The sequence below is a fragment of the Pleurodeles waltl genome, chromosome 9 (assembly GCF_031143425.1).
Source record: "Pleurodeles waltl isolate 20211129_DDA chromosome 9, aPleWal1.hap1.20221129, whole genome shotgun sequence".
Classification (NCBI taxonomy): Eukaryota; Metazoa; Chordata; class Amphibia; order Caudata; family Salamandridae; genus Pleurodeles; species Pleurodeles waltl.
The window spans coordinates 315269245-315285633 of NC_090448.1; the positions used below are offsets into that span (position 1 = coordinate 315269245).

Consider the following 16389-nt stretch of genomic DNA (forward strand, 5'->3'; position numbering starts at 1 on the left):
ACTCAGTCAGTTGACTGAAACCAGTAAACAGCATGACTCTCTTTCTTGAATTGTTGATCTCATGCATTTTAATACTTTTACTCATCCCTACACTGCTGATCTCATGCATTGCAGATACTCATTCATCCACACATTGTTGATCTTGTATATTTTGAAAGAGTTTCATCCCTATCCTTCATTGCTGATTTTGTACATTTTATAGAGTCTCATTTATTATTTCAGTGTTGATCACATTGTTGATTGCATTGATGATCACATTGCAGGAATGAAACCTCACATACGTTAACTATACATTGATGAGCCTATGAACTTTGATAAAGTTTCACTCCTCCTCTTATTGCTGATTCCTTACTCGCCACAGGAGTCCTTATATTTCTGGATGAGGTTCATTAGGTAATGTGTATGAATCCAGATTATAATGGGAAGACTACACAGTGTGCACCTGTAGGCCTCTTACCATCATAATCAGGGAAGCAGATGCTCAGGTGAGCCTTCTTGATCTTCTCTGTGAAGACATCCTTCTTGTTGAGGAAAAGGACAATAGAAGTTGCGGCAAAGTAGCGGTGGTTGCAGATGCTGTTGAAGAGATGAAGGCTCTCGTGCATTCGGTTCTAGAGACAATTTCAAAAGGATGATCATTTATTGGCTACACTCTGTCCTAACAGAAACATGAAACAGAACTTGCTAAACAAGCAGGCAGAATGCAAATAGACTGATGGCAAGGTCAAACATTCATGACTAAATGAATGAAAGGTGGATATAAAGGTTGAATTTTGTAGAAGAGTGAGAGGATGGAAGGCTAAGTGGGTTAAAGTGGCCTACGATACCAGGAATGGTGAGACATTGTCCTGTATAGATGAACAGAAAAGATAGGCATGTCTCAATTGAAATAAAAGTAAACAATAAAAGAGAAAGCACAATATGGGCCTAATTATAAAGCTGTATATCCGCACTCCCATATTTACACCTACCTGCAAGTGTAGATTCACAGCTTTCTAGAACTCACAAACATGCCAAGAATTCTGAATACAAAGCAGTGCCAAGCACTGTCCATGTCTATTCCTGAGAAAGGCATGTGACATTCCCCAGGGATTGAATTACAGCTGTGCAAACCAGAGGGGGAATAAGATCTTCTGTGCAAATGCACATTGTTTGTTCTTTTTCTTATGTACAGGAAAATATTTTTTCCCCATGGTGAAACTGTTTCTCCTACACTCCAAGAAATCAGGGGGTGATCTGTTCTCCATCCAACACTGAAAGGGGAGCTACCCAGGCTTTGGTTCAAAGGGGAAAGAGAGGAGCTTGTAATTACCAATTAAAAGAGTAAACAGTCTTATTTGTGGGTTGCCACAAGCTTTCAAGGCTAACAGTGACTGGAAAGCCCAATTACCACCGTTTCAGTGGGATTTAAGGGTGAAGAGAACGCTGCAATCATGCCAAGAATCTCTGTACAAATGAATGGGCTTACACCTGAAAGGAACCCCTTTTGTGAAATTGTCGAAGGGTTAATTAAGGTAAATTCGGTTGTAAACTTACATTTATGCCTGAATTTACCTTTGAGAATAGACCCTAGTATGTCTGTATGTATGTGAGGTAGAATCCCGACATAAAGCATCATCTCAGTCGCACTGAGATTATATAGTGGTCGATGGGCTAATTGAGTGATTGTCTCCACCTGAAGCCAGCTAGGTTGCACGTCACACTCACCACTTCATCGTCTTCCACCAGAACCATGTCATACGCACTGAGCGCAGCGATGAAGATGATACACGTCACCCCCTCAAAACAATGGATCCACTTCTTACGCTCAGAGCGCTGGCCTCCGACATCGAACATTCTAAAGAGAGCACAAACGTTCATCAATGTATTATTGTTCTTTGCATAAGAGACCTTTCAAATGGGCTCCTGCTCCTCACTGAGAATGCCTGGATTAGGCGGACCAATTAGGAAATGTCTGTTGGAAACTCCAAGGGTCAACTTTTTATGGGAATCACAAGAGTACGTCATTCTTGGAGGAGGTACAATGAAGTCAGTTTATCATCCCCTTTGACAACCAGATAATTAAAAGAATGGAGAAGCAATCCATCATTAGTATTATGTGTTTTTATCCTACAATTCTCAATGGATTGTTTACCACGAGTTTTATGTCAAGCACTACGGATCAAAGTGATTTATTTATTTAATGTCATAGGCACTGAAATAAACCTACGCCCATGAGGTTGGCGGTTTGCCTTTCCTGCCATATGCGTATTTGGATATTTGGATTTGACAAATTTTGCATACTTCTTCCCCACGTAATTCCTAAGCACTGTTGTAAAATACAAATCAATTTGAAGACTTCCCCATCCTGCCCTAGAGGTGTTGTTGATTATGGGCTCATTTAAATGCCCTTTGACCTCTCCTCAAGGTAACATGTATCCACTCACTAGATAATTTTATGTGATTTGAACATCTTTGGAATAAAGATTTAGGGCTCAGTTTAAAGTTTGTCAGACAGGATACTTCAATGGCAATGGCGTAACCTGTCAGCCAAACTCTCTGCTCACCACATTTGAGTTTGGCGAATCACCAGGTTAACAACAATGGAGTAAAATTTATTCCATTGGTGCACACCTTCCTCCGAAGAAGGGAGTGTGGGTTGTCAGAGACAAGCCACTCTGAAGATTCGCACTATTTAAAGTTGTGTCAGATTACTTTTTTGTACTTTCCATCACTGCCAGAAATATCCTGGGGGTGTGGGACATTAATTTTTTTTTAAAACACCCCAAAATGTGAAGTCCTCAGCCACCTTAATTGCCTTTACTCCACCTGTCAACCTCTAAATCAGAGCCATATTTTTGGCTTTTCTTGCAAAAGCAGACCCAGACCTCTACCTTCTTTGCAAGGCACATCCACAAACCCATGTCACTTTATAATAACCTCTGAGTAATGTCACTAATGGCATTATCATAATCCAATGGCAATGTCAGTAATGGCAGCATAATAATGGCATGGCAATGGCAGATGAGATGTACTATGTCACAAGTTATAAATAAGAGGAACCCCAAACCATGGTGCACTCCCTATTTAATCACAGCAGAGAGTTTTGTTGGAATTTTATAATCACAACCCGTAAGAAGGTATGTTATAAAGCATGACTTGTTGTTTTTAGGGCTAGGGTTCTGCTCTGAAGTGAAGTGCATTACTGCGACTGTAGGTTGAGTTCTAGTCGTAAAACTGGTTGGGGTGCTGCCTGTCACAAATTAGGTACATGAGTCCCCACTGGAAAAGTATATGCTGAAGCAAGTCAAGAATAAGAAGGTCAAGAATAAGAACTTTTTGTAATGTACTGAGGACTCTGGCTTAAAGCTGAGGATACTAAGGGCCTGACTTAAATTACAGAGTTGGCCACTGGCCCTGTGGATATCTCTCAAAATTGGCAGAAACCGCTGACTAACAGCTCTGTCATACATGACAACCACTCGTCGAACTTTTAACTTGTTTTGGTTTTTTCTAAAAGCTGGATCTGAATTTTCATTAAAACAGCACAAAATGAATGCCCCCTCCCCCCACCAACATTGGAGTACTTGTGGTGTGAGGATCATGTAAACATTGTCCCTTACATCCAGATTTTTCATGGTGGTAAGGAGGAGTCGAAGAACAATGTTTACTGAAGCCAAGGCTAAAAAGTGCCTTGGAGGCAAAGCATTATAGTTTGCAGTCAGTGCTCTAGACATGCCATAATCATTGCATTCCATTGTTTTTCCTGCATTCTGGAATTTGTAGTCTTGGTTTTGTATACTGTATAAGAGAATTACAAGTCCTAGAATTAAAAAAACAGGACTGGGTGACCAACTCATGTTTGATCCGGGTTAATATAAAACCCTTTAGGAATTTAGAACCACCCACTTATCATATGGAATAATTAACCCTCCAACTGTACATTCAAAAGAGTATTGCTAGTCACTTTAGAGTATATGCTACAGGTACTCCTTGATGACTTGTAATAGCCTCATAGTGCACAAGTGGAGTACCTATAATCCCATATAGATAATGTCTGTCTTGCTGTCTCAGCACTCACAATTGGCTCCTCAAAATACGTGGGCACCACAGATTTGTTTACAAAGCTAATGGCTATTTCAGGCATTTTAGTATCAACATCTAGTTCAGGGTTTTCAACGTAAGTCTGAGAGACTTATTTCCCATACCAGGTTTTTAGGATATCTACGTACGATGACGTTATAAACAATCCAAGTTTATGCTATTACATTGTAAATGGTTATCCTGAAAATGTGCGGCGGGCCGGATGTCCTGGACTCTATGGTGCACACCAATGTCCTGGTCTGACTGTAGTGATTGAAATCTAAAATGTGTAGAATTGCCCAAACACCTCATGACTTCATTCGCATGAAGGTAGAAAGCAAATACGAGGGATTGGATTAGTAGCATTTTCTTTCATCATTTGGAGGTTTCAATGGCAAACACTTTGATTTCTGTGACATTTGTTGCATTGAGCAGACATGTTAACAGTTTCTATCAATGGTTTCTGTACTTGTGTGGTTGAATTGTGGAAGAAGGTGTGCTTATTTAAATGTCAGCATTTTCTTGGCCCTGTAACAGATATATCCACAGCTGGAGAAAGACATCAGGAAGCAACATGTGGATCTGATTTGGGGGCAAGTGGTGAGGGTATGTAAGAGACACATTTCTTTGTTCTCAGTGCATTTTAACAGTTATCCAAGATTTTAAACAGTACGAATGTTAGTGTTAGAAATATTTCACGTCACCCTTAATTACCTGAAGTTCAGATCTTTCAGGCCGAATGTGGTCTCAATAATACCCGTTGTCTTGACTCTAGACCTCAGGACATCCTGCTCAGTGGGAACGTATCCTGGTTTAACCAGTCGGTCGAGATCGTTCAGGTAACTGTCCAATTAGAAAGTAAAGAGTTAAGGGTTCATTGCCTCTTATTAGTTACCTTCCTTTGCTGACTTCCTTCCTGGGTCTCATATGATCCCTTTACAGCTTTTTAGCTGTCCATAATCTCTCAGTGAAGAATCTTCTTCTTTTGCAAATGTAACCCTTCTCTGTAATCCCTCTTTCACGCCTCCTTTCTAAATAGCTCTCATCAGCAACTGTGATGTCTGTTTTCATTTTTATCTGGTTCAACTATGTTTGTAAGGCTCCAGAGTAATAGGGATTGTTTCATGCGTAATGTTTTTATGTGTCTCAGCTGAAAACAATTTCAGATTATAAGTCAAAGAAGCAAACCAATTTCAAATATACAGATGGAAGTCAAATTTGCTCCTCATCTAGTCACTTATATCAAAGTTTGTATTCCTATTCATCAGTGACACTTTTCTAAACTACTGTACAAAGTCCATGTGAGCTAACGTCTTTGAGCCTTATTCAGAAAGGTAGACTTACACATGTAAATTTACACTACCACTTTGCAGTAAATTTACTACTTTGGCTGTTCGACATTTATGAGTGTAAATTTACTACAAAATGTATGTGGACTTACAAGTCTCCAGCCCCTGAGTTCAGGTGGTGGAACCTAACTAACGAGTATAAAGTTACTACTAGTAACTTTTCACACATCTGCGAATACCTATGCCACTGTGGCAGAGATATCCCCCATGCTAAGTACAGGAAAAAGTAAAAAAGTTTATTAAACTTAAAAACGTATTTAAAATGTTTTTATGGTACATATTAACATACGTTATTTTTATAGAATTATTTTAAATGTAGAGCAAAATTAGAATGGTACATCTCTATTAACCTCAATTTACATAAAATATTTAATTAATTTAAATATATTAAAAAAACATTTTTTCAAAGGCAAAATAAAACCCTATAGCACAATGTTAATATTTATTTATTATGTATTAAAGTGAATAAAGGTTATGTATAGAATTATTTTAAATTAATTGAATCGTGTTTTTAAATTAAACTTACATTACAGAAGTAAATACCTGGCCTCCTGTGTTGTTCTTCCTTTGCATGTTAAGGAGGTTCCTGCCTCCCAATCAACAACTGACACTGATTCTCTCCACTGAGTGGATTCACAGAATCAGTGAGCCTTTTTCCTAGTTTGATGATTTCCTTTCTCACTCTAATTTTAGCTTTGATTTTATTTTAGTGCAATGACCAGCACCATGAGCTATCACTGGGTCACAGGAACAGCTGGGCTCCAGTTTTATTTTAATTTTGCTTGCCATCACTTTACTTCTTCAGTGTCCTGAGCACCACTTCCTGCAAACATGAACCTCATTCTAGCGTTTTCCACAGGGTCACGCCCCCCCGCATGATGGACCTCTTACATAGTGCTGTTGTGTGGCCTCAGCATTGTGTGTGCCAATGGTGCTCCTTGGCAGACTCTTAAGACTGAACTCACACCCACAAAGGGCTAGCTACTACTCTACCCAAGGCCTCCTTAAATACAATCGTTCAGAAAGCTCCAGGTATCTGCACAGCCTAGTGCTTCTTGGACGAGCCTTATGCCTCCATTGCAAACTTTCTTTTCACATCTGTCACAATATTAACTCGGAGAATGTTCAACTCTAATTGCCTCCACTTAAAGGGGGACATCAACAAAGACATTGCTTAATTCAACGCATGGATTTCCAAAACTATAGATTTCCTTGCCCACCCTAGGAATGGAGGCGCCATGTGCAAGTCTCCTTCTTCATCCTGGTACTCACCTACTCTTAGAGTAGAAAGGAAATAGTGAAAAAAGCATTAATGCATTTAAATGATGCATTATTGAACGCAATCCAAAAAACATTAGCACTACTCAGTCTGAAGCTATCACAAGCAGTTTAAGCTACCCAGGGCTCAATTTTCACAGACAGACTTCAAACAACATCCATCTTGAGTAAAGTAACTTTTAAAATTGTCAAATCTCTACTCAACCCTTCTTTCCTAGCTAAATAAGTCAAACCTTCATAAGAACTTTCTTGTATCCTTGCAAAATATTTCCACGATAAAATGGATATGATCTACACCAACTTTGCTCCCAGCCATTTCTCCTTCCCTTTCGGTCAGAGAGTAATTCTGTTATGCAACCAGAGCCAGTCCTTAGCCAATTCCATCCCATCTCTAGCCAGAAAACGCTCAAGGTTCTTATAACCTGCCTCTCAGTGTCACCTGATAACCCTGTCCACTCCACTTCTTGAAGATAGTCAGTGAAGCTTTTATCTCCAGTCTATATCACCTGTTTACCCTTTATTTCTCCTCAGCAGAGCTTCTTGCTACTTGGAAACATACCCGAGTCATTCCCCTCTTGAAGAAGCTCACTGTGGACCCCTCACAAAACTCTTCACCCCATTTCACTTTTGCTCTTCACTTCTAAAGCATTAAAAAAAGATACTGAACTCTCGAGTAGCTAACAATTCGGAAATTCAACACTTACCGGATGACAATCAATCTGGATGTAGATCCCACTATAGCACTGAAACCTGACTGCTGGCTAGAACTGAACAGATCTGAGATACTCTGGACTCAGGTGGATCAGCAGCTCGTATTTCACTGGACCTCTCTGCAGCCTTTGACACATTCTCACACCCTAGCCTGATCCAGCATCTCTAAGAATTTGGATGGCATAATCTTTGTCCTAAAATTGCTATGATCTTCTCTGATTGGCATGCCACAAGCTGTCTTGCTATCTGTTTTAAATAGCCTTCTGCTGGGTTAACGGAGGAGTTCCACAAGACTCTTTCTTCAGCCTCACCTTACTTAATGTCAACATTGCCCCCTTACACATGAGGTGCAGTTCTTCAGCCTTTCAGCAATGTTATATGCTGATAACACTCAGCCAGTCTTCACCATGGAAAACTACACCTCTCCCCATTTTTGACCGATTGAAAAACTACCTTTCTGACGGAGCCATCCATATGTATGAGAGCTTCTTAAATCTCATCATCCCAACTCGTCATCTTTGGCAAAGATAATTAACTTGCATTTCTCTCTGATGTCCCACAGAAAAGAACAACCACTCTCACTCCTGCCTCATCTGCTAGAAACCTGGAATAAAAATCAACTGTGAAGTTTCTCTTAACAAAATAGACTGCTTTAGTCTCTGGAACATGCTTGGGGCTGTTACAAACGATCTAGAAAGCACTCAGCCATCTCCCCTCTTAAAAACATAAAATTATTGTTCATTACCTCATTACCACCTAGGACTATTCAAATTCTCCCTATTGAGGTCTTTCCAAATGCCCTCTATCAAGATAATCAACAATGTTAGAGCTTGAACCATTCAAAAACTCCCCAGACACCCCTCCATATTGCATCATCATAAAGACTTACCTTGGTCCTGGTCCAAAAGAATCCGATTCAAAACCCTACTTGTGGGATATAGAGAACTGGCTAGAAAAAATATTTTCAAAGCCCCATACTTATATACAACCCTGGAGGGGGCCCTCGGGTCAGAAACAGCCCTCCTATTAACAGTACTCAGGATCCAGATTTTCAGACATAGTGGAAGATCCTTGTGTTACATGATTTCCAAACTTTGGAATTCTTTATCCCTTGAAATATGCAATTCCCTGGCTGAAGCATTGTTTCATGTACAATTGAAAATCATGTTTTTTAAGCTCTAACTTTTGGACCTGATCGGTAGTGTGAATAGTCCTGACTGTCCTGTTTTGGTAGTTCCGATTTTTAGACATTCGTTCAGTCATTCATTTTTAAATTAGAAAAATTGTTAGAATATTTTATAATACAATAATTATAATTGTATAAATACAGCCGCCAATAGGTAGCTATAGTTAGGACCTAGTTTCTATATAAAAAGCATCTATTTACTTGACTATGGGGGTCATTACAACATTGGCGGTAAAAGCCGCTTACCGACGTGCAGAAGACCGCCAACACACCGCCGCGGCCGCGGAATTCCGCCACAGCTATTATGACCCACATCTCGGAATCCACCAAAATTCAGACACGCACACAAGTCCGCCACACCAAAGGTCAGTGTGAAACTGGCAAAAACAAAACCGACACCGTCACGCCAACAGAAATACGCCCACACTATCACGACACACAAATCAACGGGGCGGTCTTTCAACCGCGGTATTCCATTGGCAGTACACACAGCTGCGCTCAAAATACATACACTCTTACAAAACACAGCCACATTGGACAATTTGAAATACACACACCTGATACACATACACACACCACTCCCACACATCTTATACAATATAAAACACACACCCACACCACCCACAAACCCCTACGACCACAATTCAACACCGAAGGCCAGAGAGAGAGACACCACCATCAACAAACTAGTATCCACAGGCACACAACACCATCACCCACACAACTTTCACGCACCTCACACAACACACCACTACATATCACCACACTTATCACCACACACACCACCCCACACATCACCTACACCACCCCGTGGCACGCCAAAGACACCCCAGGTTCTCGGAGGAGGAGCTCAGGGTCATGGTGGAGGAAATCGTCCGGGTAGAGCCACAGCTATTTGTATCCCAGGTGCAGCACACCTCAATTGCAAGGAAGATGGAGCTATGGCGAAGAACAGTCGACAGGGTCAACGCAGTGGGACAACACCCAAGAAATCGGGAGGACATCAGGAAAAGGTGGAACGACCTACGGGGGAAAGTGCGTTCCGTGGTCTCAAGACACCACCAGGCGGTTCAGCGGACTGGCGGCAGAACCCCACCTACCCAACCACAACTAACAACATGGGAGGAGCAGGTCTTGGCGATTCTGCATCCTGAGGGCCTCGCAGGAGTCGTGGAGGAATGGACTCTGGTAAGTCACATCTTAACTATTACAACCCCCACCCTACCTGCATGCCATCACATACCCCCACCCTCGCCCTCACCCCTAACACTCCAACTCCTCACGTATGTCCCAATATCACAAACCACACATCCCAACACCTAGCTCTGCATGCAACAACAACGCATGGACACCCATCACTAAAGCATGCCCACTGCACATACCCATACACCCCCCTAAACCATCATCACACAAGCTCACACACAGGAATGCCAGCACTGGGGTACATGGTCACCCACCCATTGCACACCATGGCACACACAGATGCAATAATCATGCCTTTCCACCCCTGCAGGACCACTACCCAACGTCAACAGACAGGAGGGTCCAGACATGTCCACTCCACCCACAGAAGAGGCCCACAGTGATGACAGCACCTCTGTCCACCTGGATCTAGATGACCAGCCCGGACCATCGGGGGCCTCAGGACAGTCGGTTCCCCTCACACAGGCACAGGCCACCACAGACCTTCCCCCCCCCCAGGAAACACCAGCACAGCACCCACCCAGCGGGCCCATACCTCCGTCCCCAGGACACGTCAATCAGCTGTGTGTCCACCACTACAGGGAATCCAGGATAACCCACCACCCCAACAACAACAGGGACTTGGGGGCAGTGGCAGTGGGCACATGGTCCAGGGGACGGAGGCCCAGGAACACAGGGGGCTGTGAGACAGGGGGCGGACAGGCCAAGGGAACCCACTCTCTACGAGGCCCTCTCCTCCATCAGGGGAGTCTACCACCACTCCCAGGAGACGATGGCACCGGTACTGGCCAAGTTTCAGGAGACCTAGCGGATGCAGGAGGAACAGTATTTGGGGTTCAGGGAGGAACTCAGAACCATCAGCTCCACCCTGGGCACCATCGTAGGGGTGTTGAAGGAAGTACTCAACACCAGGAGGGACACTGTGGCACTACAAGGGGCCCCTGACACTAGCATTGACGATGAACTGCCCACCACCTCCGCCAGAGCGAGTGGACAGGAGGCACCGCCACAGGACCACCACACCAGCACCCCACCCCCTGCAGACGGAGAACCACCCCGCAAACGGTCGCTGAGATCCAGGAACAAGACAGAGGACGATGCCAAGACCCCCGCCAAGAAATGAGAACACCCTGATTGTCATCCCACTGTCCCACTTTGTCACCCTGTCCATATTGAAACTGCCCCAGCTCCACTTCCTATGCCCATTCTGCCATGGACACTCCTCCGCCAACACCCCTCACCATTTAACTTACCCCTCCAATATTTTGTATTTAAATAAACACACCTAAAGCACCAAAAGTGCTGGAGTCTGTCTGTGCTTTCAAAATAGTGTATTTGCAATTACAGTGCCAAAATGATCTTGAACTAGTAATGTCAACATACCTATGTCATACAGCTCTAGTCCATGAGGAATCTAAGCAGATGAGACACGTTGGGACCCACACCTGTGAAACCGTAAGGGAAAGTGACAACTCAGTGACCATACACTCAGTGAAAACGGCATACAGGATAGAGGTAGAAGTGTTAAAGTACATGTAGTAGGCATGAATGTATTCTCACCTGTGTTTCACTGGAAATATTGCTGGATCACTGAGTCCCTGTTCTGCATGTCTTCTTCCTCTGCTTCATCCTCATCACTGTCCACAGGCTCCACAGCTGCAACAACACCGCCATCTGGACCATCCTCCTGCAAAAAAGGCACCTGTCGTCGCAAAGCCAAGTTGTGAAGCATACAGCAGGCCACGATGATCTGGCACACCTACTTTGGTGAGTAGAATAGGGATCCACCTGTCATATGCAGGCACCTGAACCTGGCCTTCAGGAGGCCGAACGTCCGCTCGATCACCCTCCTAGTTCGCCCATGGGCCTCATTGTAGCGTTCCTCTGCCCTTGTCCTGGGATTCCTCACAGGGGTCAGTAGCCATGACAGGTTGGGGAAACCAGAGTCACCTAATAGCCACACACTGTGCCTCTGGAGCTGACCCATCACATAAGGGATGCTGCTATTCCGCAGGATGTAGGCGTCATGCACTGAGCCAGGGAACATGGCATTCACATGGGAGATGTACTGGTCTGCCAATCATACCATCTGTACATTCATGGAATGATAACTCTTCCGGTTTCTGTACACCTGTTCACTCCTGTGGGGGGTGACCAAAGCCACATGGGTCCCATCAATGGCACCTATGATGTTGGGGATATGTCCAAGGGCATAGAAGTCACCTTTCACTGTAGGCAAATCTTCCACCTGAGTGAAAACGATGTAGCTCCGCATGTGTTTCAGCAGGGCAGACAACACTCTGGACAACACGTTGGAAAACATAGGCTGGGACATCCCTGATGCCATGGCCACAGTTGTTTGAAAAGACCCACTTGCAAGGAAATGGAGTGCTGACAGCACCTGCACTTGAGGGGGGATTCCTGTGGGATGGCGGATTGCTGACATCAGGTCAGGCTCGAACTGTGTACACAGTTCCTGGATTGTGGCACGGTCAAACCTGTAGGTGATAATCAAATTTCTTTCCTCCATTGTCGACAGGTCCACCAGCGGTCGGTACACTGGAGGATTCCGGCATCTCCTTACATGTCCCAGCGGACGGTGCCTATGAAGGACAACAGCGACCACAGAGTCAAACAACTCAGAGGTATGTACCCACAGTCTACACAGAACACCAATCATACATGTGGCCTGTATGTGTGGTGAGACTAGGCCTAGGTATGTGTGACGTATTTGGAAATTAGGCCATGTGGGCCCCTGAAATGGCGGCTGCCTGACCTCTAAAGTGGGACAGTGGGATGTGAGGTAACTGCGCTGGCGTTGTACACCGTCGCGGTTGGCGGTCGAAGACAGCTGCGCAATGCTGCATTGGTTAACATTGGACCCTATGGGTCCCAGGAGCCAATGACGATGTACGCCGGTGGTGATGGTACGCACCGCTGCGGACGTGACCGCCGCAGACGTGACCGCCATTTTCTATCTGTATAATCACTCGATACCCGATCTTCGACAGGAGAGGACCTACACTGCAAGTGCTGCTGTGACCTCGGTCTGGAAGAGCAATGGCTCGTGCGTCTGGGGAAAGGGCCCCTGCCTTCACATCGGAGGAGTTGGAGAAGCTCGTCGATGGGGTCCTCCCCCAGTATACGCTACTGCTCCAGACCAACAGGGAGCATGTTGTATGGGCTATGCCTGTGTGGAGAGGGCTGGTTGTTAGTAGTAAGGGGGCAGAGTTCTGCGTGCATAAAAGATGGTGGGTGCATGTGCCACATGGCAAGGGTAGGGATGGGGGCCACTCACTTTGACGGCGCAGTTGGTAATGACTTCTCTTCTTCCCCTGTACATTTCATGTAAGTCAGCACCCACCAGAAGAAGGATATTTGGCGTGCCATCGCCAAGGACGTCCGGACCCTGGGGGTCCACCATAGACGGAGCACCCACTGCCGGAAAAGATGGGAGGACATTCGCCGCTGGAGCAAGAAGACGGCGGAGGCTCAGCTGGCGAACCATGACCCCCCTGATGTTCAGGATCCTGGCGGTGGCCTACCCGGAGTTGTATGGGCGCTTGAGGGCATCACAGCAGACACAAGGGGGTGAGTACATTCTCATTCTGCTGACTTTGCGCGCAGTGGAGGTGTCTGGGTGGGGGAGGAGGGCTGTGGGTTTCCCTAGGCCAGGGTGAGTTCCGTAGGCTAGGCCCCTCTGTAAGGCATGGCCCTGTGGCCCCCCACCCCACCTCTGTAGAGTGCCAAGTACACCTAGTCATGCACCTGTGTCATCTATGTGTGCAGATGTCGTCCATAGCCTTGTAGGCCATTTCCCAGGAGTTGCACTGTAGAGCCCAAGAGCGCGACGTAGTGCAGGGGGCTTCTGTGTCTGTCTTGTCCGCCAACAGTAGTGGTAATCCATGCACTCAATATGTCTTTCTTATGTCCCCCCCTTTTTTGTGTTCTCCCTGTTCTTGTGTGCATTAGCATCATCAGGCGGAGGAGCAGTGGCACTGGAGCACGAGGGAGCTGCATCCCACATGGCCATCGAGGGCCACACTACGGACTCAGAATTCACCAGTGGGACGGAGGGCGAGGGGAGCACCACGGCGGGGACAGGAGCTGAAACCAGCGACACAGACTTGTCCTCTGATGGGAGCTCCCTTGTGGTGGCGGCAACATCTGTGCCCCCGCATCTACAGGTACAGCCGCCACCCCCCTACCAGCACCGCCCTTCCAGCAGCCCCTCAGCCTTCGCCCGTGCCCGCTCACCCAGGAGGGTGGGCATCACCTTCGCCCCAGGCACCTCAGGCCCTGCCCCAGTCACCCCTGCTGCCGTCAGTGAGGAGGCCATTGACCTCCTCAGATCCCTCACTGTTGGGCAGTCTACCATTTTGAGTGCCATCCAGGGTGTAGAAAGGCAGTTGCAACAAACCAATGCATTCCTGGAGGGCATTCATTCTGGTCAGGCGGCCCTTCACCGAGCCTTTCAAACTCTAGCCTCAGCACTGATGGCAGCCATTGTCCCTGTGTCTAGCCTCCCCCCTCCAACTTCCTCCACCCAGACCCAATCCCCTCTACCTCTGCCTATCCCATGCACACCATCAAACCAGCATGCACACACCTCACCACACAAGGGAAGCTCAGACAAACATAAGCACCACACATCCCACAGGCACTCACGCAAGCATCACACACATACACATACACCAACATCCACTGCCTCACTGTGTCCCCCACCTCGTCGTCTCCCTCCTCCCTCCCAGTCTCGTTTACACTCACACCTGCATGCACTACCTCTACAGCCACTACGTCCCTCACCAGCATACCCCGCTCACGTGCAGTCACCACCCCCACTACCATACACACGTCCCCTTTGTCCTCTCCCAGTGTGTCTGTGACGCCCCCTCCCAAGATACACAAATGCAGCCACACACCCACCCAACAGCCATACACTTCACGACAGCCTCCAGCGCATGCACCTTCACCCAAAGCCACTAAACGTACACCTCCTACAACCCCCACCTCTTCCTCCACTCCCAAACCCCCTCCAGCTACCCATCCCAGTGTGTCCAAAAAACTTTTCCTGTCCAGCCTTGACCTATTTCCCACCCCCCGGTCCAACTCATAGGTCCCGAAGTAGCACCTCAGCCACAACATCTGCGGGACCAGTGGTGCCTGTTGTCACAGGTATGTGGAGTGCACCGGCCACCAGGACAGCCAGTGTGGCACTGAGCCACAGCACAGCCAGTTCCCCCCCTGTGAAGCACCAGAAGTTGGCCAGTGCCCGGCGGGAGAGGGGGAAGACTCCAGCCACCCAAGCCGCTCCCAGGGGTCCCGGTGGGAGTGTGGACTCAGCTGTGACTCCTCCCAAGGTGGGGAAGGGGCACAAGGAACCGCCATTATCCCCGCGGCCCAGGAGGGCCCTGCCAGCCCCATCCCCGCTGCCCAGGAGGGCCCCGCCAGCCCCATCCTCGCTGCCCAGGAGGGACACGCCAGCCCCATCCTCGCTGCACAGGAGGTCACCGCCAGCCCAATCCTCGCTGCCCAGGAGGGCCCCGCCAGCCCCATCCTCGCTGCACAGGAGGCCAACGCCAGCCCCATCCTCGCTGACCAGGAGGGCCCCGCCAGCCCATCCTCGCTGCACAGGAGGCCACCGTCAGCCCCATCCTCGCTGCACAGGAGGGCCCCGCCAGCCCCATCCTCCATGCCCAGGAGGCCACCGCCAGCCCCATCCTCGCTCCCCAGGAGGCTACCGCCAGCCCCATCCTCGCTGCCCAGGAGGGCCCCGCCAGCCACAGCCCAGCTGCCCAGGAGGGCCCCGCCAGCCACAGCCCAGCTGCCCAATGAAGGACTGCCAGCCCCAGCCCTGCTGGGCAATGAAGGACCGCCATATCAAGCACCGCTGAACAGGGCACCGCCAACTCAAGCACCGCTGAACAGGGCACTGCCAAATCAAGCACCGCTGAACAGGGCACCGCCAAATCAAGCACCGCTGAACAGGGCACTGCCAACTCAAGCACCGCTGTACAGGGCACCGCCAAATCAAGCACCGCTGAACAAGGCACCGCCAACTCAAGCACCGCTGTACAGGGCACCGCCAAATCAAGCAGGGCACCGTCAACTTAAGCACCGCTGTACAGGGCACCGCCAAATCAAGCACCGCTGAACAGGGCACCGCCAACTCAAGCACCACTGTACAGGGCACCGCCAAATCAAGCACCGCTGAACAGGGCACCGCCAACTCAAGCACCGCTGTACAGGGCACTGCCAAATCAAGCACCGCTGAACAAGGCACCGCCAACTCAAGCACCGCTGTACAGGGCACCGCCAAATCAAGCACCGCTGAACAAGGCACCACCAACTCAAGCACCGCTAGCCCATGGGCGGCAGGGGCACTGACGCAACTGGGACCGTGACGGGGTGCGTGATGCACTCTGGGCACCAGTCCCCCTCCAGAACCAGTGGAGACATACATCCACTCCGTCTGTCCTTCACAGGATGAAGCACTCTTGGCACCAGTCCCCCCTCCAGAACCAGTGGAGACATGCATCCACTCTGTCTGACCTTCACAGGATGAAGCACTCTGGGCACCAGTCCCCCTCCAGAACCAGT

The 16389-nt window shown here is 47.6% G+C and overlaps 1 protein-coding gene across 2 annotated transcripts in view; it reads right to left on the minus strand.

Annotated features, from left to right (window-relative positions):
- Nucleotides 1-16389, minus strand: part of GNAT1 (G protein subunit alpha transducin 1) — a 104632-nt gene that overhangs the window by 12049 nt on the left and 76194 nt on the right. For both annotated transcript variants that reach the window (XM_069206824.1, XM_069206823.1), the window contains exons 5-7: nt 4777-4905; nt 1708-1837; nt 458-611 (exon numbers count right to left, since the gene is read on the minus strand). In XM_069206824.1, coding sequence (XP_069062925.1) covers nt 458-611; nt 1708-1837; nt 4777-4905 — 413 coding nt within the window. The remainder of the gene's footprint in view (nt 1-457; nt 612-1707; nt 1838-4776; nt 4906-16389) is intronic.